Here is a 23,295-nt window from a genome sequence, read left to right as displayed (position 1 = left end):
ATACAGGCTCTATGCCTCTGCAACACATTTCCACCACAAAGGCAAAAACATTTAGCCATACAGATGAGGAGTAATGCTAGGAAAGTCAACCTTTCTCAGCATGCATCCTCATCTCCTTAAAAGCCAAAAGGAAAGCTGAGATGGGCAGTACAGCACACCCTAAAACCGAGTTTTCCTAGTTTACATGAAATCATGATTCAGGGGCAAAACCAGGATCGAGGCACAGTTAGGACAACCTCTAAAAGCAGGATTTCAACCCAGCACATCCGGAATCTTTTGCAAAATGCAAGAGGTTTGTACTTAGCACCTTGAACATTTTCCAGTTGAGCTCTGACAGCCAGGCTGCAAGGCTCTAACTTGAAGCTGGTTAAATCTAGCAGGTTTCCCCCACCCCTCCTCAAGCAGCAAACTCCTTCCCCACCCATCCTCCCTGGACGGCTCTATCAGTTCACATCCAGCCATCAGGTAGGAAGGAGAGGCACCCAAGCTCTACTTTACAGGACTCCAGCTGCAAAGAGGTTATTTTGCAGTGGGCTCAGTGCCCTACAGCACCTCGAAGTGAGTTTGCAGACCTGTTGTATTCCTTCCATCTCCCCACCATCCTTCCCCTGCTGTGAGTGCTCAGGATGCCGGGCTCAGGCTGCTCCCTGCTGTGCTAAGCCGAGAGGAGGTCTCCTCCTGGACCAGGGCTTCAAGCCCAGCTCTCCCTCAATGCAGCAGAAAGCAAAAAGAAAAAGACAATGTGCAATGGAAAACCAGCGAATTGGCACCATTCTGTAGTGAAAAGAAAACTCTCTGCAGCTTTACAAGGTGGGTCTGCTTAGAGCCCTGAGAAGCACCCACCCAACTTGCTGCTAAAAACTCCGTTTAGCCCCGGGGAGCTCCTCCTTGCAGGCGAGAACTGCTCTGGACCACCTCTGACCACACAGCCATCGGGTGAGGCCTCATCCACACTGCCCTCGACTGACAGCGGAGGAGCTGCAGGAGGGCAGCACAATATTTTTGTCAATACTTACGGCTGTTTCCCCAGCAGCGGGTTTGCTGAGTGACAGCTAGTTTAGCTTGGACACAGGTCAATTCGTCTCACTTGCAGTATCGCTGGGCAGATCGCGTGGAAGGATGGATGGGGGAACGTCCCAGAACACCAAATCAGAGGGACAAAGTGCTGCTGAGCCACAAGACAGCTGCTGGGGGTGGTGAGTAATCTGCTACCGTGGAGTCTCTTTTTACAGGCTTGATTTTTCATTTTTATGTTAATTGGTAACCTAGTCTAAAGAATATCTCAAGTTTTCCCTCTGTGAATTACACGAACTAATAGATATATCCAGAAGTATGAAAAGCAGTCTGAGGCTTACACCCAAAGTCATTGTAAAAGCCTTGAAATATTTTAGTTTTTATCATACTTTACGTGCATGTGAAAGGCTTTAGAAATAGAACAACTAAAATTGGAACAACACAGACCCCTGCAAAACTCAAATTAAAAACAGTGAGCCAAGACAGCATATGCCCTTTCCAAGAGGAAGAGAATGCATTATAAATCTGGGAATAAAGCCACCTAACTCCTGGCAAGACAGCTCAGAGAAACAGATAATAAAACAATCCTACCCATACAGTCATAAGACATTCAAAGCGAGAATTAATGTATCCTTTATTCATTATTAGAAATATAAATAGCTTTAGTTTGTGACAGATTTTTAAGTATTTCCTGTAGAAAAGGATTCAGCACACTTACCCTGCAACATAGCAACGAAAAACTAGACGTGAAGTTGTCTTCAACAGGAAGCAAGAGGCACCAAAATAACTGGAAATAGCACCAAAAGCTGACTAACTGCTGAGGGACTAGCTAACGAGCACCTCTAGCCTTACCAGCACCAAAAAGCTGAGAAACATCTCCTCTCCCTCCTACACACAGATCTTGGGAACTTCACTCTCCTCCATGGAAGAGGAAATTGCTTGAACCAGGAACAACCTGGCTGACCACGAGGCTGCTGATGCTGAAGGAAGCCAGCAACCTCGTAGCTGCTCCGCTCACCTAAAGCGAGGGACTCCAAGCAACTGTCCAGGATTAGAAAGGCACTAAACCGTGGCATGCATAATGTCATACTTTGCAGAGACACTATCAAGCCATTATTTACTAAGTTAACTAATTAGACAGCCACCCTTGCAGATAATGAGGATGCATTAAAGTATTTAAAATTCTAGCACAAGCCTGACACATACAAAGTGGCTGCCCTTCTTCAAAAGAAAACTAGTGTCAAAGGAAATAAACCATTTAGGAACAGTCAGCACATCTGAGGAGGAGCGGCACCGTGGCATCATCTAAGTGTTCAGAAAAAGGAAGCAAAGCAAATCAGACAAATAGGGGATGCAGAGGTACCTCGCGTTTGTATTGTAGCAGCCACTACTCACAAAGAAATCATTAGATAGATGACTTAAATTATCATGAGAGATGATAAAGAAGCAGCTATTCAAAACAAACAATTAATGTACAGAACTGTACAATCTGGTGCAGTGAAACAGGGAAATTGAATGCACTTAAGCTGATAATGATCTGAAAAACACAGTTGGTTAAATTCAGTTTCACACCAAGCAATAAGCTGTAACTGAACACAGAGCTCGCTGCAGCCTAGTACTGAAGGCTTTCCTTTACACACACCCTGCTTCCGACGTGGGGAATATAACCAAAGCCACAGAGAAAGGCTACAAGAAGAATAAGATAAATTAATCTGTCTGCTAGAAATGACACCGGGAACACTCTGGGGCAGCACGAGTCCCCTGTACACTTGATATAGCCTTGCCCTTTCAGAAAGGTTTCCTGAACTCCGGCTGATTTGGGGGAGCAGGAGGGGCGAGATGTTCCCAATGCCTGACAATGCCAGGAGATGTTTTCACAGCTCCATAAAAGCAGCTGAAGATAAAAACGCAGAAGTTTAGAGATTTCAGCGTCTGTCACCAAAAAGGTGCTTTTTACATTATCCGCAAATAAGTCTTCAGAGTGTATGGGGAGTCCGAGGCCATGCCGATTTGCTGCTTAATCACCACCATTTCTTCTACATTTGCATTCCCCCTCGGATCTCCTGACCCTTTTAGCAGCAGCTCCCATCGCCTGGTCCCACAGCATCCACGCGCACCCGAGCAGCAGCAGGAGAAGGCGGCGCCCACCCGGAGCCGGCACTGCCGTCAGCCTGGGCAGGGAGCTCAGCCCCTGCTGCATGAGCCCTGTGATACAAAGCCTGCTCCAAACTGCCTCTTCCGACTCAGCCCAAGAACGTAAATTCGGAAGCCTGGAAGGCCCTGTCCTCCTCAGTCACAGATGTGATTTAAAAGATCCCCCAGGAAGGGCTGTGAGCACCTCGCAGGCCATTAGCTCCAGAGGGGTCAACTGCTCAGGTGCAGGACAGAATGGCTTCAGTTTTTTTCCCCTACCTGAACCTCATTTCAGTTATTTCCGCATTAACTTCTCATTTTCTTGGCTTTTTTCAGTCCACTGACCTCTAGAATTGGGATTCTTTGACTCCTGGAGAAGTGCCCAAGAACTCATTCTGCCTCTAAGGAAATTCACATTTTGGCATTTAAGGGGAACAGTATCAAGTGATAGAGCTGCAGTCTTATTTTGTACTTGACATCAGAGCTCTCCTGTCACCTTCTTCCCCTGAAATGACTCAATGAAGACAATTCTTCTGAAGTTGTCCTCAAAGTAAAGGTTCAAAGCTGTCACAGGGATGAGTGAGCAAGCCCCAGGCTGCCAGAGGAGCACGCAGGGTATGGCCAGAGGCTCAGGAAATTTCCCCCTGCACAGCCCAAGAAGCTGAGCAGTGAAGTAAGGAAGATACACAAATGACCTCCACTCCCCCCTCCAAAAAATAAGAAAAAAAAAGAGGGAATTCAAACCTGACAAAAGGCACCTGGCTGGATGCTGTAACACGGCTGCTCAGCCTCCACATCAGCAGAATTACTTGCTGGGGATTGGAGGCACGTGGTGACTGCTAATGAAGGTGTTTTGAGGAAAAGTTAATGCATCCTTAAAACAATACACAGTGTTTGGTTGAAAAGAGGTTACCGAGTAGATGGAGGTATCAGGGCTTGGGCCACCACTGATGCTCACGGCCGTAATTCACTTGCCTGAAAATGAGAAGTGTCCATCACAACCGCCTAACTGGGGACACAGGGCAGACTGAGGGGGCTGCAAACTAGCCCTGGGTTATCTCGCTCCTGAGGAACCAGGATTTTTAAAAGCATGATATACCAACGTTGCTAACAGGCATCTTCCGGAGTGAACCTGAAACCCATCAGCAGAAGTGGTGACAAGTTGGTGCCAGGGAAGAAAAAACTCAAAATATAGATAAATCTCAAGCACCTAAGCAAGGGGTGTCTTGGAAGAAGTCACAAGAAGACACTTCAGGATCTCCAGCATTCCTTAATGTTTCTCTCAAAGAGAACTAAAGACACAAACAATGACAACTGTATTCACACATCAAGACAACATCAATAAATTTAAAAATATCAGAATTATCTAGTCTCGTATATTTTAAGGTCTTAAATGCCCTGACTTGCCCCAACTGCCCCTAGGTACAGCCTCTAACTATACAGTATGTTCCTAAATTTGTCGTTAAAAAGTGCCTGCCCCACTTGTAGGTGAGAATCATAGTCCAAAATTTAATTAACTGAGCACACAGGCAATAAAAAGTACATCTTTTATTTTTCCAAGGAGTCTGTCTTTTAAGTAAGAGACCAACGTGTATTCCATAGAAGTCAGGCAGATGAAAGGCAAGCTAGAATGCAAATCTGGAGCAAGCAAAAAGCAGGAGGGCCCGAGAAACCCCCCTCTGGGCACACCTGCGTGCTGCCAGAACACCTTTGCCTGCCCCAGCTAATAAACCAGTCTGCAAGCAGCAGGACCAACTTGTCCGCATGCACAGGAGCTGGAACTCAGCTCTCAAATTATCGCCCTGCACACCCCCACGTCTCCTGAGCTCCCTTTGCTGCACAGAGCTACCTCGCTCTCGAGACGCTGTACCTACAAAGTTGAAAGGAACAGGAAAAAAAACCTTTCTGCTTTCAAAACCTTTGTATTTTCCTTCCTAAGCAGTATCAGGCTTCATTTTTCAAGCTTTTTTCCACAGGTTTTATAAAGTAACTGATAACGTCAATTCGAGTTACCATATTCAGTAAAACACAGCTGACAGCACCTCAGGCATACAGAAAAGATTCAGAGCTGAGAAGCTTTTTTTTTTTTTTTTTTCTTTTTCTGGCCACATATGGAAGCAGCGGAGCACCCTATGAATGGCAAAAGCCTGTTTCTGACAGTCGAAGGCTAACGTACATGCAGGATGAGTCAATAACCCACGAGCAGCTGCACATCACGCAACATTTAAGTTCAGCCTGAAACACACAGACGATAGGGAAAAGCACTCACACCATATTAAAGGCACAGCCCCTCGTGAAAGCACGCTTAGACGGATGGGACTTTGCCTTTTCACTGGCTCCTGCTAATTTCGCAAGTGCCCTGCCTCCCCCCTCGTGGCTGGATGCCCAGGGAACCGATTGTTGGTTTTATTTTTAATTGGCGCTGAGAAAAATGCATCTTTTAGTGCACCTTTGCGGGGAAGTTCTCAGCCTGAAAGCCCAGAGCTTTGTTGCCGTATCAATTCAGCAACGACAACCTTGGCTTTCTGAGCAAGCAGCCTCCACAGGCACAAAGCGAGGCTTTGCAAGGAGCTCTGAGCAGAAAGGGGCTGAGCCCTGGCACAAGCAAGTTGTTTCTGCGCTGCCTCTCCTCTGCCCATTCGCCTCCACCTCCTGTCCCTCCTGCTGCAGAAACACGGCCCTGTGCAAACCAGAGGGAAACCAAATTTTTCTTCTATTTCAACAGCCTTTTAAGATACGGCTTAACCCTCATCCTTTCCTCGTGCTAGAGGAGGATTAAGTCACTCTTCTGCCCCTATTTACATTCAAGAGGGCTGCCACTACTTGGATAAGCCACAAGTGCTAATTATTCCGTATTGATTTAGTTGACTTTCCGGGACAAAGTAGGTCTGGAGCTCCAGGAGACATTATGAGCATTACAGAACATCAGCTTTCCTCAACAGGGGAGAACAGGTTAGGCAAAGAACGCGGTCTGGATGGTAAATACCACCTCACCTAGAGCAGGTACCCCAGGTTCTGGTCAAAACCTGGACTGCCTGCACAGAGGTCTTTTTAGAAATGAAGAGATATAAGCAAGCAAAAAAAAAAAAAAAAAAAAAAAAAAAAAAAAAGCTTAACAGCTTTGCCTATCACCAGAGAACCGGGGAGGATATTACTGTTAGCAGACCATAACACAGAGCCATGTGTGCACACGCAGCGCCTGTGCCTTCTCTCACTCTTATCTTCTAAATCCCATTGTGCAGGCAGATAGGAACTTAATCCAAAGTTGGTATTAGAGCACGGCTAAAGGAAAAAAGGGGAATCCGGGACTTGAGATGCAAGTATTTTGTTGTAATGCAAGAAGTGTAGCATTCCAGCTTTGTAATAATTCCATCATCCCTTTCTTCCAACAAGAGAAATTAAAAAGCCCAGTTGTGTGTGTAATACTTCTGCACACTGAGAGCATGATCCTGCCAGAGGCTAAAAGGCTGTTTATCCACAGATGAGCAGTCACTGTGCAAACTTACATGCTCTGTTCTATCTATACTCCCTGATTTTGGCTTTGAGAGAGTACTCAAGTATCACTGAATAAAGCTTCACAGTTGGCAACTAAATATATTATCTTACGTAGGCAGATAAAGTTCAAATATTTTCCTACAAAACAGCAGAAATCTGAAGTGGACTAAGTCACAAAACAGAATTTTAAGCAGAATCCATGCATAACATTATAGCATATTTATGGAAAATGGTTTACAGCTCAGCAGAAGTAAAATGCTGCTAAAGACCAAGCAGCACACCATGATCAAGTGGGCACAGCTCAAGTCTTCCACCAATCTTCAGGAAGTGTTTGGACAACACTCTAAGACTGATTTTTTTATTTTTTTTTTTGGGGGGGAGAGGGGGCAGTGGTCCTTTGGGGACCCAGGAGTTGGACCTGATGATCTTTGTGGGTTCCTTCCAACTCTGATATTCTATGACCTTAAATGCCACCTGAACAACATTAAACCAAGAAGGGTCTGGATTTGTTATGTAGTATTAGGAAATACTAGATGTGTTAGCATTGAGGATAGCACATGCCTAACAAGAAAGGAGAAGTGGACATTTCAACGCTACAAACCTAAAAGGTAGGGGCAGGAGAGGAAGGAGGTGGTGGGATGGAAGCCTTCACTGCCACACAAGGTACCCGCAGGACTCTGCTCTCAGGTTTAAGGACAGCACGAGGTTCAGCTCTGCTTCAGCAGAATTCAGCTGCTCCTCAAGGGGCAGTGACCTTCCTTCTTGTTTGTTTATTTAGAATCCACAACAAAAATGCTGAGAAGCGTGTAAAGACTGCAAGTAGAGACCAGTTACATAATACAGTTTAGTCCAAATTCCAACTGCTGTCAAGTCTCTTCAGTTTAAAAGTTATTTCTGCTGTTTGGCACCAAATGTGGTTAGCATGGGCTGAATGCAGCGCACGGAGGAGAGCAATGACTGCAGACTGCAACAGGCTGCTCAACCCACCCGGGAACCAGACTGCAGGTGTGCCTTGGGCTTTCCTGACTTCCCATAAGGATGCATTAAGACAGTCATATTCTTCTTTAAGGAATGCATTTTCACTGCACAGCACAAAGGCTGCCTGAAGAAGTATTCAGAACTCTTAAATCCTTCCATTTCTTTCCATAGGCCTCGTGTTACTATGTAAGAAAGAAGAGTTTCCAGAATGCCCTCTGTAAGCAACCTGGAAGCTCCTTTTTGTGGCTCAAAAAACACCCAATTAATGCCACATGAAATTCTCATCATACTCATCAGGCTTCACTCCAAGCATGCTCAGTTATTTATTCTACCTCACCCTGTAAGCATTACAAGCTTAAAAACAGTACCACTTGAGAAACTTATTTTTAAAAGCATCATCTTTGTCAAACCAGTACCATCTATGGCAACTAGCGCCCAGCACACCAGCACAGCTCCCTTTCCTGAGCAGCAAGCTCCATGACAGGAAAATCCATCGAGGCTTTCAAGCCATGTCCATCACTTCAGCAGCCGAGTGTCTTAAACTGACAGAAACAATATTAAAAAAAAGAAAGTGCAGATTATCTCAAGGCAGATTTTTATCAGCATCTATCATAAATATGGATCAGTCTGACATTTTACTTCGTATCTATTTCCACAGAAACAGTTCCCTGAAAGGGCTATACAAGAGCCCTTCCAAATACACAGATAAATCGTACACAAGTTTAACAGTTGTGAAAATTCACATGTTCCTTTCAGAGCTTGATGGAATATAAAGCTCTGGGTCACTATTATTAATAGTATTATTAATAGGTAAATTCAGAATGAAAACCCATCTCCATTCTCTAAGTCACATGTATGACCCTTAATGGTCATTCTGAAGACAAAATTATTTCTCCCAAAACATACTGAAGATGTGAGCTAGGTATGCTCTCACCCACTCATTTTCAAGCACCGGAGATGCTCAAGGAAGCTTTAGGAAAGAAAAGCAAACCAGGACAATTAAGATCAGGAAAACAGTGCACTTGTTTGGAGAAGCACACTTTTGTAGCTGTGCTGAACACAGAAACAATGTGAAAAACAAGCATTTAGTAAATCACGAGACAAGTCTAAAACCAGAAGTGCTGAGATCTACTTCAGGTATCCTGAGAGCCACGGCACTCCTGCCAGCACACAGGAGCTCCTACCAGGCAGTGCAGTGCAGCAGCCTGGGGTTCAGCTGCCCCACTTACCTTCAAGCTGTGCTAAAAGCCAATATTAAAAGAAATACAGGCACCACCCGCCCAGACACACCCTGCTTCAGGCCAAGCAGCAAATGGAAACTGGAAAGATCGGCTGAAATAATCTGTGCCTGGAATGCCTGCTCTGAAGCTGGCCCCAAATGGTTTTTCTCCATTTGCTGCCAAGCACCTCTAATGCAATCCAGACAGTCAAGGACACAGGCAGAATGATAATATGAAAGCATTAAAATTCCCGTTGAAATAGGACCTGTCAAGCTACTTTATGTAACATGATTTATCATTTCCAAATGTAGTAACAAGGGATTTTATTGTACAAGAGCATGTTGTACACAATGGGGCTCTGGGTTCACATTCCATCCTAGCCAAACTAGAGTTTCTGACAAACTTTATGCAAGTACCAGTCTGAGTTATTTGTGTCTGCCCGAAAGGGTAGTTATAGGCATTAGAAATCGGTGGGGTATGGAATAGACTTTAAAATGAGACCTCTCTGCACCTTTCTGTGCATACTAAATAGATCTAAACACCTGTGATTACTGCCGCCAAATGGCTCTAAAGCAGCGTTCATGGAAAGAAACCTAACAGCCCCCATTCCTCCAAAGCCTCTCCGTCAAACGGAGAAAATGGACTGTCAAAAAAGCCGAAGGAAGTCCTTATTTTCAGTCTTACATGTCAATCAGTTAGCCCAGCACAGCAAATTGGTGTCTTTTTCAAGTTCAGTGTAGTCAAACAGAGCAGACCAAAAATTTCTGCTTTAGCTTCCAGCTGACATCCTGCACTTCCTAATCTGCGAAACCCCAACCTCAAAAAATATGACCTTGTATGCCTCCCATATTTAACACAGTGGCTGAGATGAAGACAAGCTGCCCAAGCTCTGCACTAATAACACCCATGGGGAGTTACCGCACAGAGCACACACTGTCACAGCTTGAGGTTTGTGGGGTTTTGTGGCTGCTGGACACGTTACCTCTCCATCCTACGTACCTGCTTCTTAAAGCTGCAGAAGTGTTTCGGCTCTCATCAGCCCACTGTTCTTTTTTATGAATTCACTTTAACTATTTTAGATAACTTGTGACGAAAGCTGTGTGTGTAAATTTGAGATAGAGTTGACCAATACAGTACAGAAAAGCAAAAACAAGCATTGTGACTGCTCTGTACGCTGAGGAAGAAGGTGCACCATCTGCTAGCATAAGGGCAATACTGGGATAAGTTAGTAGTACTGTCCAAAACCCTTCTGCTTCATATATTTTATCTGGGGGCAAACTAGAGCCAATCAATATCTACCCACATAAGATTATGAAGTTGTAACAAAATACAATAAAAACCATCTTCTGTGCCTACTCCTGAACTCTAAATGCCAGCTCTCTTACCAACTGCTTCCTTGGTGTAACACTGAACTTGAACAACATTCAAGGAGATGCTTTGTTCTGTCCTCCTGTCTCAAAGTCTGTCATCAATGACCAAACTCACATATGCTGTGAATTTTATTTTTTTAAATTTCATTAATAAAATATACACTGTGAGCTCTCAAATGCAGCATCACACAAAGGTCTGGCTCTCGCCATCGATTAGTTATATTACAAATTCAGCTGTGACTGAAGCGGGCAATTTATTGCATTCTAGGCAGTTGATCTCGGATCCAAGACCTCGGACTACTCTGCTCTTACAGTGCTAGTCAGAATCAATAATGAATTCTGTTAAACCTCCCCATTCTTGCTGTGCCATTCAGCACTAGCAAGAAGTATAAAGCTTACTCAAAGTAATAAAAAAAATATCACACTCAGATATTTGTGTTTGCTATTTGAATCCAGGAGGGATCTGCAGTGCTGGTTTAAAAAGGAAAACTATTTTCTGTTAGAATCATGGGCTGAAATGAGCGAGAGCCGTAATGGAAGCCGGCTCTCCTTGGGGGAAAATGGAAGATGAAGAAGGAAAAAAAACACTAAAAATTGAATGCTACAATTAAGGGATGAACAGTTGGCATTTTTAGGATATAAATCAAGACACCAGCTAATAAAATGGTGGATGAAGTTCAACAGACAGAGGCATTAAGCGATGCACAAGAGAAAGACGATCTGACTTAACGTTCACAAAAACAGACCCCAACAACTACGACTCAGAAGCTAAATCTTCACATAGCAGTTCCATCAGCCCCTCCGGACAACCCTTAGCAAGGGGGCAGCCACCCTCGCACCAAACACTAACCAGCACCCAGCCCTCAGGACCAGGCTACAACCAGCTGATGCAAAACTCTGTGAGAGACACAGATCTAGGCAGGCATCGAGTCCTCCTTCCCCCTACAAACCCCGTCCTACTGCACCGTGCTGTTTAGCACCAAGAGCCCAGCCAAAGCTGAAAGGTGGTGTTGAACGCCTTCCTTATGGCAAGCAACTAATAAAACTAGGACACTTCATTCTGGGAAAGAGGAGGCAGAAGTCTGCTACGTGGTATGGCACAGAGAAGGGTAAGCAGGGAATAGCTGCTCAGGCTCTTCTGAAATCAGATGGAGGGAACAGCAAACCGAACAGACAGAAGGGCGCTCTGCTTCAACCTAAAGGAGGTGCTGCTTCATGCGCCACGATTCATCTTCTTCAGCAAGGAGCCTTCCAGCTTGTGGGTGCTGCAAGTTCCTGAGGGTTCAGAAAGAAACTAGAAATTCAAGGGGGAAAAGTCCAGCATGAGCTATTAAACACAGTCAGCAATGCCAGCTCTGGAATTATCCGAGCTACAGACTGCTGGCATCTGGGAGCTATTTTGGGCCAGTCAGACTGCATCCTTCCCTTGTCACTGTCCTCCTTCCTGTAGGCATCCGCCATTCACTACTCTCAAGACAGGATTCTGGCCTTGATGTAAAATTTAGTCTGATCAATTTGGGCCAGTCTTCTGTTTTGGAAATAGTTGTAACAGGTGTGCCAGATGGACACCAATCCAAGAAAAGAAGATACAAACTTCTGTAACAAACTAGTGAAGGAGCAACTCTTGCCCTTCTTCTAGCTATGGGTTTCATCACCATGCCAGCAAATGCAAGGGTCAAGGCGACCTGTGATTCAATTTCTTTATTACTGAAAATTGTTTTCAGACAGAAGTTTCCGCCACACATCATAACACAGCCAGCAACGCTTGAAGATTTACAGAACCCTCGGGGACAGGCCTGAAGAGACAGCTAAACCATGGGTCCAAAACACTAAACTTGGAGTTATAAACTACCTGTGGAAAAAGCCTTTTTATTACCAGAGATCTGAAAGAAAGCCCAGAAGCTAGAGGAAGTCACTAAAACAGAAGGCATCTAAAACTAAAAGGGAATCTGCCTCAAGATATTCCTGTGCTTCAACCTTTTCAGAGTATTGCTCATCCCCGTTTTCTCTTTGAAAAAACAGGTCTCTTGGTCGTATTCTACCATTCAACATTTATGATGCACTGCGAGTATCGTGCAATTAACAGATTTAATGCCCAGTTCATTTCCATCTTTAAAGGTAGGATGGAGAAATGCACAACAGGAGATGGCTGGGTGCCGTGCTGTTGGTATCTCGTACACGCACAATACAGTAATAGCAGAGGAAACATTAAAAGTAGCACATCCCTGCTCTTCCTGTAGATGAACCAAACGCTTTTATAGGTCCCCAGCTATTATTCATTCTTCAGCTTCATCATCCTGTAGTTTTTTCTACCCTCGGTATGGATTTTCACACACCATCCCACATTTTCGCCATAATTTATCTATTGCTTTTTCCACTCCATTTCACTGAATTTCTAATCTCATTTTCCCAACTACACTGTCTACAATCACAACATAGCACTGACTTTAAAAAATTCAGTATGCTCCACTAATTTCACAATGTGTTAAAAGAGATAACATAGGGAATACATTCTTTCCATCTCCACGCGATTACTTTAACTTGCATAACGGAGACAAGAGTACACAGCCAGAGGAGCGCGATAGGCATTATGGCACAGGGAAGTCAAAGCTCTGAGATCTTACGCAGGTATTGCCCATCTATCAAGGAGAGAAACGCAACCGAATCTGTTGTGCACAAGACTGAGCATTTACTTCCTCCACATTTTTAATTAGCATTTGGTGGATGCTTTATCCTCAGTCATGCTGATAGGCCTGCATCCAGTCCAGCAGCACATTTGTTTGAGGGATTACCACGGATGCCTCATATACTAATAAAACACCCTGCTCTGAAAGGCATTTCAAAGGGCGCATTGTGGTGGTTTGCTCCCCAGCTGCCACCTCCAGTTCTATACAATATCAATGCCAAGCACAAGCTACTTTCACAAGCAATTAAGGAAGACTACATGAAGCACCTAGCTCAGCCCACAGGCTACGTGGGACTTGTCTTTCAGTTTTGCTCAATTACTTTGTCCTTGTCTTCCACTGGTAAACAGAAACCCTCATTTTATTTTCTACCTTTCACTGCACGCCTCTGTTCTCCAAATAACAACCACCTAAGTCTCACACACAGACTTTGGACCGCTTATTTCACGCTGAAGTAGCTTTCACCAAAAGACAGCAGAATCACAGGTAAGGAGGTAAGGTACCTAACACAGCAACCTTGCGAAACAAATTCTGCCATCTGAAGAAAATCTCTCTGAGCTAAGTTTTACCTCAAACATGCTCAGAAGTCTAAATAAGGCTTCACCTCAGCCCCTTATGATTTCTTCAGTCAATCTTAGCTGCCATGATGCTACAAACCATCTCACTGTTGTCATTCCCACAACTTCTCACCTGAAATCAATTCCCTTTTACAATATTTATGTTTAAAAACCTGATTAAGCTTGAAGACTCTTATGAAATCCCAAGCTTATCACTCAACACTGCTAAAGCTATTAAAATTAAAAACCCCTGGGCTAAGGAAAAAAGAGGCAGCATCTGATATTATAGCATGATGCCTTCAAACACAGAAGCTCGTCTTCATGACACACCACTTTTTCCAACTGTAGAAACACACTCGAGCTCCAAATACCGTATGTACACGACGTGTAGTGTAATGTACAAACACTGGAGGAAGGCTTCTCAGTTCAATATTTATATCAAACTCCTCTCCAAATTTCCTACTAAATATTTCAGCTTTAATTTTCTACATCACTTCTGATCAAATGGAATAGCAACTGCAATTAACTTGATTCTGAAAACCTATGCCTTCAGCTAAAAAGTTAACACATTTAAATTTTCCAAGCTTCAAAAAAAGTTAAAAAACACTACTTTTTTCCATAGGCCTAGTTACTTTATGCAAACTGAGGAGGAAGACGGCCTAATTCTATAGAATTTCTACACAAACCAGTATGTAAGAATCATAACCTAAAAACAGTACTATGATGACAATAGAACAGAGATCAATTTTAAGTATCATAGATGATTTAAACCTATGTTTGATTCTGCCTCCAGGCTTGCCTTCTGATAAACCTTTCAGTACTTCTGGTTAGCGCTCAAATCCAGTTTGGGAGTAGAACAAACCAGCTTCAAGACCCGCAGCTTTGACTCCCCTATTTTTGGATGATCTCACGGAGCTAAAACCACAAAAAACAAACAAACAAACAAACAGAACAGAAGATACTCACATTCCCCATGTACTCTGAAAGTAGATCCTGCAAGGCCTGTCGCACTGCATTACACTCTGCAACTATCCGTTCCCGTCGGTCATCACGTGTGCAGGATGAATCAGCCATCAGGGCTGCTCCGCTAATGATGCTCTCCAGGCGCTCTTCCAGGGAAGGCCTAAAACGCTCCTCACTGAAGGTCGATGGATCCACAATGATTTGTTTCTGGTAAAATAAAGGTTTTGGAAGTTAGATATCAGACTGAGCAGTAAGTTACTGTTAAGTCATCAAAAAGACCAACGCTTACAGCAACCCCCTGATCAAGCATGAAAAGCAAAATGACATTCTGGCACCAAGAGTGATTTTCTTGAGTAGTTTAGTAAAATTACTAAAAGGTCCCCCATCACATTAAGTTGCTAGTCATTTCTTGTGCTGCTTTGACAGCTAAACCGAACTTGGCCACAAGAAGTCTCATTATATGAATGGCAAAATCAAACGTGCCAGGACAAATAAAGTTCAAATACAGAACTCTTTTTAACTACATGTCAATCCAGACATGCCTTCACTATTTAAACTTGTCAGATATAATTACCTCATCATGAACAAAAAACATGAAAAACAAATGTCCAAAATTAGTCCTATATATAGTACTCTGGTGTCCTAGTTTACCCAGTCCTCCTTTCACCAGTAAGCAATTATACAGGTAAATATATAATAGTGTTCTCAAATATTCAAGTGAAACATCAACATCAGTGTTTAAAATAGGGAAATAGATTTCTTCGTGGAAGAAGACAACTTTATCTTGAAAGATTATTAGTAAGCACGGATTATACTGAGAAAAATCAGTACTGCTTATTCAGCCTTAAGCATCTACTTTTCAAGGGGCGAGTATCACCCTCCATAGAAAGCTGACCAAGCAGCAGTGTGGAGCATACATCACCTTGTGAGTACTTCCAGGTAGTTTAAATAAACAGGTTCTGCAGTTTATTAAGGAGCGTGATTTGGCCATTTCAAATTTTGCTGGTTTGTGTAGGTTTTGCATAGGTTTTCTTCCAATTAAGTGAACAGGAGGGGAAAATGATGGTAACTTTTTATGAAAGAAGCCCCGAAGTTTCTTGAAAAAGGAATTTTCCACACTCAGTTTGTAGTCCAGCTAACTTCAGCGTTACTGTCAGTACAATTGGTCTCCCTACTGAGTAACCGCACGGCCTTCACAGCAGGTTTAGCCACAGCACATGTTCTTCTAACAGTCCCATTTTCTCCTGAACATTTTAGCCATGCAGACACTCCAATGGTAGTATGCTACAACTCCAAAATTGCACCATATGAATGGGAGAGAGATAATGATTATCTTGTTATCTTCTGGTAATCACTTAATATTTCACCAGCACAGTAGAAACACTTTAGTATTTGGGAGGGCGTGTGCACAACCTCTATTACAGGAGCACAATAGCACTCAAATGTTAACAGGAAATGAAGTGCAGGGATAACATCTGCAGAGAACCTGAACACATTTGTTTTGTCCATCTCCTTTGGCAAGGATGAGCAGACAAAGCCCTCGCACACAATGCCCATTCAGGCCAGCCTGCTGAACAAGCCCTGCTGCTATTAGGGAGTCGTGCCACACAGAACTAAAAGCTCAGAAGCTTAACGCAGGCTGCAGCCAAAAAAAAGTCTCTGGCCATATATTAGAGAGCTCATATAGTAAAATATGAGCACGGATCAGAAATCATATTAAATGCTTTGAATTAGATTAGCCAATACATGAAAAACAAGTCAGTTCAGATTTACTTCTACATACCAAAGCCAGGCCTTAATGTCACGTGCTGTTACCAGAGCTGCCTTCCTGTCCTACAGGGCTCTGATCAAACCTGTGGTCCTCTGGGTGCAAACCCAAGGCACAGTCTTAAAATAAAACTCAGGTAGCTGAATGCTCAACTGATGGAATTTAGGAGATTTAAAACCAAATTCAGTCCCAAAGATCAAGATAATCACGACATCTCGTTACCCAAGAGGTCGCATAGAAAGGCTTTACACTTGGCATAGGGAAAACCTCAAATAGCATTTTATCCTTTAGGGAAATGGTAAAAGAAGTTAAGAAACATGGCAGGAAATTAACACAGAAGAGCAAGGGTGCTACAAGCTAAAATAGAGGTGAACAACACTTGGGGGAAAAAAGCATTATGCATTTTCTGAGCAACAGACCTGTGTTATTTAATAAGTTTTAGAAGTGAGCTGGTGCCAAGGTGTTTAAAATTCTGAGGCCGAATCAGCAGTAGACAAAATACTGGCTTCAAAAGGAAAGTATTCTCAGTAAAAGTGTATGGCTATCCTCAGTAACTTACAGAATACAAGATAAAGAATATGACAGATCAGTACAACACATCAGTTTGAAGTGATTTCATTCCCAACCAAAGATCATATTACACTTCCCACTTCACGTTCTTCTCAATAGGTAGTTTGGGCAATTGCAAATATATTATTCACTTTTAAAAAGTCATTTCTGTCACCTACAAGAATACATTACATAAATATATTATGAAATAATCAATTTCAAATAAACCAAGGACTTACATCTAATGTATCAGTAGGCTAAGAGCTATTTTTGAGCTAGTTTAACTTGACAGCCTTCAATCACTGAGAACAGCACCGCTCCTTTCTATATTCTATCAATCCTAGTTTCAAAAGAGCCATATTCGAAAAAATAAAAGCCTGCTTCACCTGGGACTTGCAGTATTTCAGTAGAAAGTGATTTTTCAGGTAATATAAGCAAAAGCAAGCTGTTGCTCATAAATCAGGTGAGCGAAGGCAGCAGTCGGAGCTGCCACTTTTTACATACAGGTTCAGAACTTACATCAAAGTTGTTCAGAGCATAAGCCAGCTCTCCACCTCCACCCTGCTGCTGGGCAGCATCATCTGATGCGGTTGCTTGAGCTGCATTTGAGATGCCAGTGACCGCCTGCTGAAGCTGTTTGTAGATCAAGTCCCTGTTAGCTTTGTAGGCAGCCACATCAGGGTGCTGCAGACAGGCCTGAGATGCGGTATAGAGAATGGGAACGTTCTTCTGCAGGATTCCTCTGGCTGCCGCCATTTGATCACGGTGACCTACATCTTTCAATTCCTATTAGGAAAATTAAAGAAAAAGTCATTTGAAAACAGTCCCCACATTCAATCCATACACTGTCTCCCTGCATCTTCAAGAGACAGGCAGATTCTTTGGCTAGTATGCTCAAATCTAACCCAACCTTGAGCTCTCCCCATATCCCTATTATTAATAGCTCAACTCATCTTAGAACACAACAGCTCCACAAAAACTCAAAAAAGTACTGTAGGGCAATTCACAGCTTCACATTTCAAGATCTGAGACATGTTTGCTCCTTGCCACACTACAGGACCAGCACTCTGAAAGCAGACAATACCAGTACATCAGGAGGATGCATAAGTAGCGACCTCAGTCTTCCACGTCTTAAAATAAAATGTGCTTTAAGATGCTTAGACATAAGTGGCAAGCATCATTTAACTGAAGGAAGAAAAAAGAAAGGCAATCTCTGACAATCGCTAACATTAGTCTATCGGCTCTATTTCACAAGTGATTAACCCAATTAATTTGTGCAACTAGCACAGAGATACTTGTTAAAAATTCACATGCTTGTTCTGTATGGAGCAGCTCAACCAAGAGAGCCTTGTCATGAATTTGCATCTGAGAAGCCAGATCTTAAATTTAAACTCCAAGACTCACAACCAGAATGCCTTCTTTAATCACACCTAGAAGACGGAGCTCACTTTCCTTAAGAGACTCACACACTGAATTTTAGAAGGACAAGAGTATCATCTCATTCAACTTCTTGTTCATCTCCAAAGGGAGAAAATAAATCCAATGACTATAATTACTGCTAATTTAAGATAAAGATTTAAGAGTCCATAGGTCTTTTCCAAAACACTTACTACTGCAATTCTCTAAAGCATCATCACCTCTGTTTTGGAATGAAGTACCGTGAATAGATAGAGGTTCTGAGTCCAGCACAAGCAGTAAGGTTTATGAAAAGGAAGAATGAACACAATTATTAGCAACACGAACATTTTCAAGTTACTTCTTAAGCCTTACAAAGAGGCAACAAAAATGAAAAAAAAATGGGCTGCTTTACCATACAGGGGAAAAAATCTGACAGACCCTTCAAAATGGATGTGTAATACAAGACCTCTGTAAGATGCACACTAAGCAGGGAGGGCACGCCAAGCAGGCTTACAGATTTAATGCAACCACTTCCCATAGTGTAAAACAATCCATCATGAAGCAGTTTAAGAACATTTATTGTATTGCCATCGTAACCCCACTCCCATTTACTGCAATCAGATTCTAGATACATAACCAACTAACAATCCATTTTAAACTGAATCCAGTTTATTTTCAAAGATGAATCCATGCAAGCAAACAAGCAGTCAGAGATGCATAAGCAGTTTTGGTTTGTACAGAACAACAGAATAAGAAACATGCTCTAAAAGAATTATGCTGTTTCAGGTAACTCTGACTGCCAGTACTTCTACTTTCTTTTGAAGCTTAACTTACAAAGGAGTGAGTCACAACAGCGATGTTGAACAATACCTTTACACGTGACTTAAGGTTAAGCGCTAGCTATGCAAATACAGGACATGCACAAAGCAATCAGGATATCAAACCCTTCCTCAAACAGGCATTTCCGTGCAAGACTAGCCAGCTATGGTGCATTGCTTGGCATGGCACAGTGCTCCCTTGGAAAAAGCTGTAATTCTGTTCCCAGCCGTGCCTTTTGTTCCGTATTTAAGTGACCAGGGTTCACTACATCTGTGCAAATCACAAAGGCTGTGTGGTCTCGTGGTCAGAGCACCGGCCACAAATTTGTCTCAATTCTCTTTCCTTACCCACACCTGCACTGCTGCAAAATGGGAAGTCTTGACATCCATCAATGCAGTTCTATAGAAGCAGCATTTCATTAAGGTACTAAAGCATTAACAAACAAATGCTATCAGGAAAATTTGAGTCAGAGGCAATGTACTACAGCTGAGCAGATTTTCTGCTTACCAGGCAAGCGCCATTCAATTTCCTAAAAACCACTGAGTGCAACACAATGTATTGAGAAAAAAGAAAAAAAAAAAAAGAATTAGCAGCAGCAACAGGTAGTCCCCAAGAGCAGTAAGGCTGCCTTATTTTCTTGTTTTGAAAAATAAAAATAAATGATATATATGGAAGAAAGAGTTGCTATCACTATACCTGCTGCCTTTTGGCTGCCATGATGTTAAGTTTGTCCACCTCTGGCTTGAGGGCTTTGTACTGGATACCCAGATCCTGCTCTGTGCCAGCATTCCTTAGTTTCAAGATACCTTCTTCCACCTGAAAGAATATACAGATATATTCACATATTTTTCCAAGCATTCCAGTACACAGTTTAGAAAGTTATGGGCTTTCAGAATGGGCTTCATAGCAGACAAAGTGATCTTCCTCTCCTGCCTTTCACTGTTTGGAGAGAGACGTGTCAAGGGCTAACAGTACTTCAGGCTGAGCTCCATGCTCACCAGCCAGCAGGGACAGCCAGGCATGTGTGTCACAAAGAGCCCAGGGCCCTGGCAGAGCCCCGGCTGCGGCTGTCAAAGGGTAAGAGTGGAGCCCTCACACCCCAGCTGAAGCCAGCCCAACACCAAGCTGTGCTGCATCTCAGGTTCTGCACAAACCACCCACCTCCTGCTCATAAAAATAAAAGCCTTCCTTCTATATTCCACATTCATTTGATTTAGTCCACTGAAACTACTTGTTCCTACTAATAACTAGTCACATCTGCTAGATACAAGGGAGTAGTAGTCAATAAGAAAACCAAATTATTTCTTTTGATTAAACGATTTATCATCTGCTGTTCACAGACCACAGTGCATTAGTCTCAATACTAAAAGTTGAGAATGAAGTGCAACGCAGAGTCAAAAGCCACTGACAACATCTGTCAGATGTTTTTACACTCCTCAGCTGCACACATTCTGCTAAGAGAAAAAAAAAACCTGCCAGCATCACCGCTCCAGAGGCAAGCCGCTGGGAGTGAGCTCCAGGGTCAGTACGACAGGCAGGAGGCAAAGCCAGGCGGCAGAGCCAGCGCGGCGTGCCAGGCACGGCTCAGAGCTGCACTTACTACTTTGAGCTGGACAAGCAGCTTGTAGACGTCTGCCATGTCAGCCAGGATCAGCAGGCGGGTGACAGCGGAGAGGAGGGCGCGTGCCGCCCGGACCATGTTCCCTCGTTTCACTGAGGAGCAGGGGTCATCGGCAAACTCCCCAGAGGCACTCTTCATCAAGTCACCTGTGCGAAAAAAGATTGTCCCACTTTATTGTCACGGCACTCCTGACACAGTGGTAAGGATTCCTGGGGGACCTGATTTGGAAAACAAAATGCGTTTGCTTAAATACAGCCAGGGCACCACACAGAATGGGGAGAGTGGGGCAGGAGGGAGGAAGGGCTCAGTAACGACACTTTGGTCCTTATCTCAAATTATACAGGTGCTAATAAGCCACAATCCCCTAGGGACACAAACACAACACGGCACGGCCATTCCGAGCAGAACTGCAGTCTCTGGCTATTTCGGACTACAATGCTTTCAAAGCTCCAGTGAAAGCTTTGCTTTTAAGCCGAAAGCAGCAGCGTGTCCTGTAAACACACGGGGAAGCGCCACAGCTCGCGGGGCTGTAAACAACTCGGGGCGATGACCTGGCTGGCTGCGGCGCCGCTTGCACTCGGGGCAAGGCTCTGCTTCGTGACACGCTCCAGCATTTCATAGCCTGTGGGGCTGCATCTGCTGCGGGAGGAGACTGGGCTTCAGATGGTAACAGCGCAGTTGGGTAACCACGAAAAGCAAAGGCTGCTTTAAACAACAGCAGAAATTCCTCTAAAAGCCCAAAGGATCATTTCTGTGCGTATTCAGATGTAAAATTTGGATTCTTCCCCCACACACACACACACCTCGCCCCCCGAGGGGCAGCGTTTTGTTCCCACCGTCACAGCGGGGAGGTTTGGCATCCGCTCCAGTGCTCTTGGACTTTGCTGTGCTTTAGGACCGTTTGGCAAACGGCTAGGATTTAGTTTAGCAAACGCTAGGTACCCAAGGTCACAGATCTGTGGGCAAGGGGAGGTGACCAGGAAAGCACACCAACTGCTTTATGACTAATTGCTGTGTCAGAGGCTTCCCAAACCTGTACGAAAGCATCCACGTGGCCAAAGGCCAGAACCAGAGTAGCACATTTTTCACAGATAAGGGAAGAACCTCAACCAGTGCTGCAGAACTGAAAGCTGATCAGTTCCCAGCAATCCCACTACCAAACGGGGCTGGGAGAGGTCCACGTCTAAATCCCAAGACGATGCTGTGCCAGCACTGCCAAGAGCTGGCCCGCTCCCCCAGCCAGGCAGCGAGCGGGGCGCATCCTCTATTTGGGAGACATATTTTGACTACTCAAAAATCCCCTACAGCTGGCCCTGGAAGAGCTTCCAGCACCCAAGCTCTCTGCACCTCCAGAGCTCAGCCCAGCCCCAGCACAGCCAGCAGCCTGGCCGAGCAGCTATACCCAGACACTCCGTTCTGTTCAGATGCACCCTCCTATGCAACACCCTTCCATCATCTTAAATACTACTACGAAGAATGGCACACAACATTTTAAGATGAAAACGCACCACTTCAGCACTGTGACACATGAAAAAGCTGCTGTACAAGCGCAGATGAGCTATAAATGTCAATCTCAAGCCATCCCTTACCCAACTTTTTGAGGACCATGACTCATTACTTTAACAAGCGTTAAGAGCTTTAGTCTTTCTGTTGGTGAAAAAGACAAATGTTCCTCCGGTGCTGGAAAATGACAACCAGCCATGAAATTATGAAATTATGTAGCTGACAGGACTCTCTTTATTTATTCTGGAAAAGACTAATAATAGTGAAATTCATTTCACCACCCCAGGTATACAAATCGATAAGCCATTGCAGCATTTAAGATATATGCCACAACCGAGCTCGTGACAAATATTCCCCCCTTCATCCACATGTAAAACTCTCACTTTCCCAATCCCCCCAAAACAGTCATGTTGTTTTCACCAATTTCCTATTCCAAACAACCTAGAGGTGGCCACTTACTTCGCTCAAATCTCAGCAATCACTAAAATGATCCTAAAAAACAAAATTACCTTCCACCCATCCTTTAATTCATAATTTCACATGCCAGTCTCAAAAAAAAAAAAAACACTATTCCTTTTTATTTTAATGAGAGATTTTGAAAGATTTAGTAAGTTTCAAACAGCTTGTCAGAGTGTCAAAAGACAACCAGCTCTCTGGAATTAATGGAAGATGAAAGTTGTTGCCTTTTTTTTTTTTCCTCCACAAATTAAAGAAAGCTAACTCTCAGACTTTTTATAAAGAACTCTCAGCAGGTGCAGTTATTTTAACTAGATTCAAAGGGTAGTAGGGAACAGTGCCCCGACCTTTGTACGCAGCCAGGTACTGCGTGTGGGTGTTCATTAGGAGTTCGACTCTGAACCAACACGGTCTTCTCATTTTCAAATTGGAGCCAGAAGCAACAAAGCAAGTTTAAAAGTAGGATTTCAAGAATTAAATAAAAAATATACACTGCAAGAGAGTCAGACTGCAACTTAGATTATACAGCTGATATGAATTCCTATACGAGTAATCTGTTTTTCCAATGCCACCTTAGATTTTTTTCACTAGATATTATAAGGGAGAGATAATAAAAGAGAGTCAAGGGAAGAAGAGGCAATGGTAGCCATACTATGATCCTGTCAATAAAACGCTAAGAATTCAATTAAATCTAATGGAACAAAGCCCATTTCAGAAATAGTAAGATTTTAGTCCATCAAAAGAAAATTACCATTTTCTAGTCTCAT

The 23,295-nt window shown here is 43.5% G+C and overlaps 1 protein-coding gene across 1 annotated transcript in view; it reads right to left on the bottom strand.

The window, feature by feature from the left end:
• CTNNA1 (catenin alpha 1) overlaps window positions 1–23,295 on the bottom strand; it is a 112,367-nt gene that overhangs the window by 67,747 nt on the left and 21,325 nt on the right. The window contains exons 4-7 of the mRNA XM_084295530.1: window positions 20,549–20,715; window positions 19,645–19,764; window positions 17,251–17,517; window positions 14,418–14,621 (exon numbers count right to left, since the gene is read on the bottom strand). Of these exons, the coding sequence (XP_084151656.1) occupies window positions 14,418–14,621; window positions 17,251–17,517; window positions 19,645–19,764; window positions 20,549–20,715 (758 nt within the window). The remainder of the gene's footprint in view (window positions 1–14,417; window positions 14,622–17,250; window positions 17,518–19,644; window positions 19,765–20,548; window positions 20,716–23,295) is intronic.

This window comes from Netta rufina (genome assembly GCF_964035555.1).
Source record: "Netta rufina genome assembly, chromosome: 14".
In the NCBI taxonomy this organism is placed as follows: Eukaryota; Metazoa; Chordata; class Aves; order Anseriformes; family Anatidae; genus Netta; species Netta rufina.
This window is presented reverse-complemented; position numbering and strand designations above follow the sequence as displayed.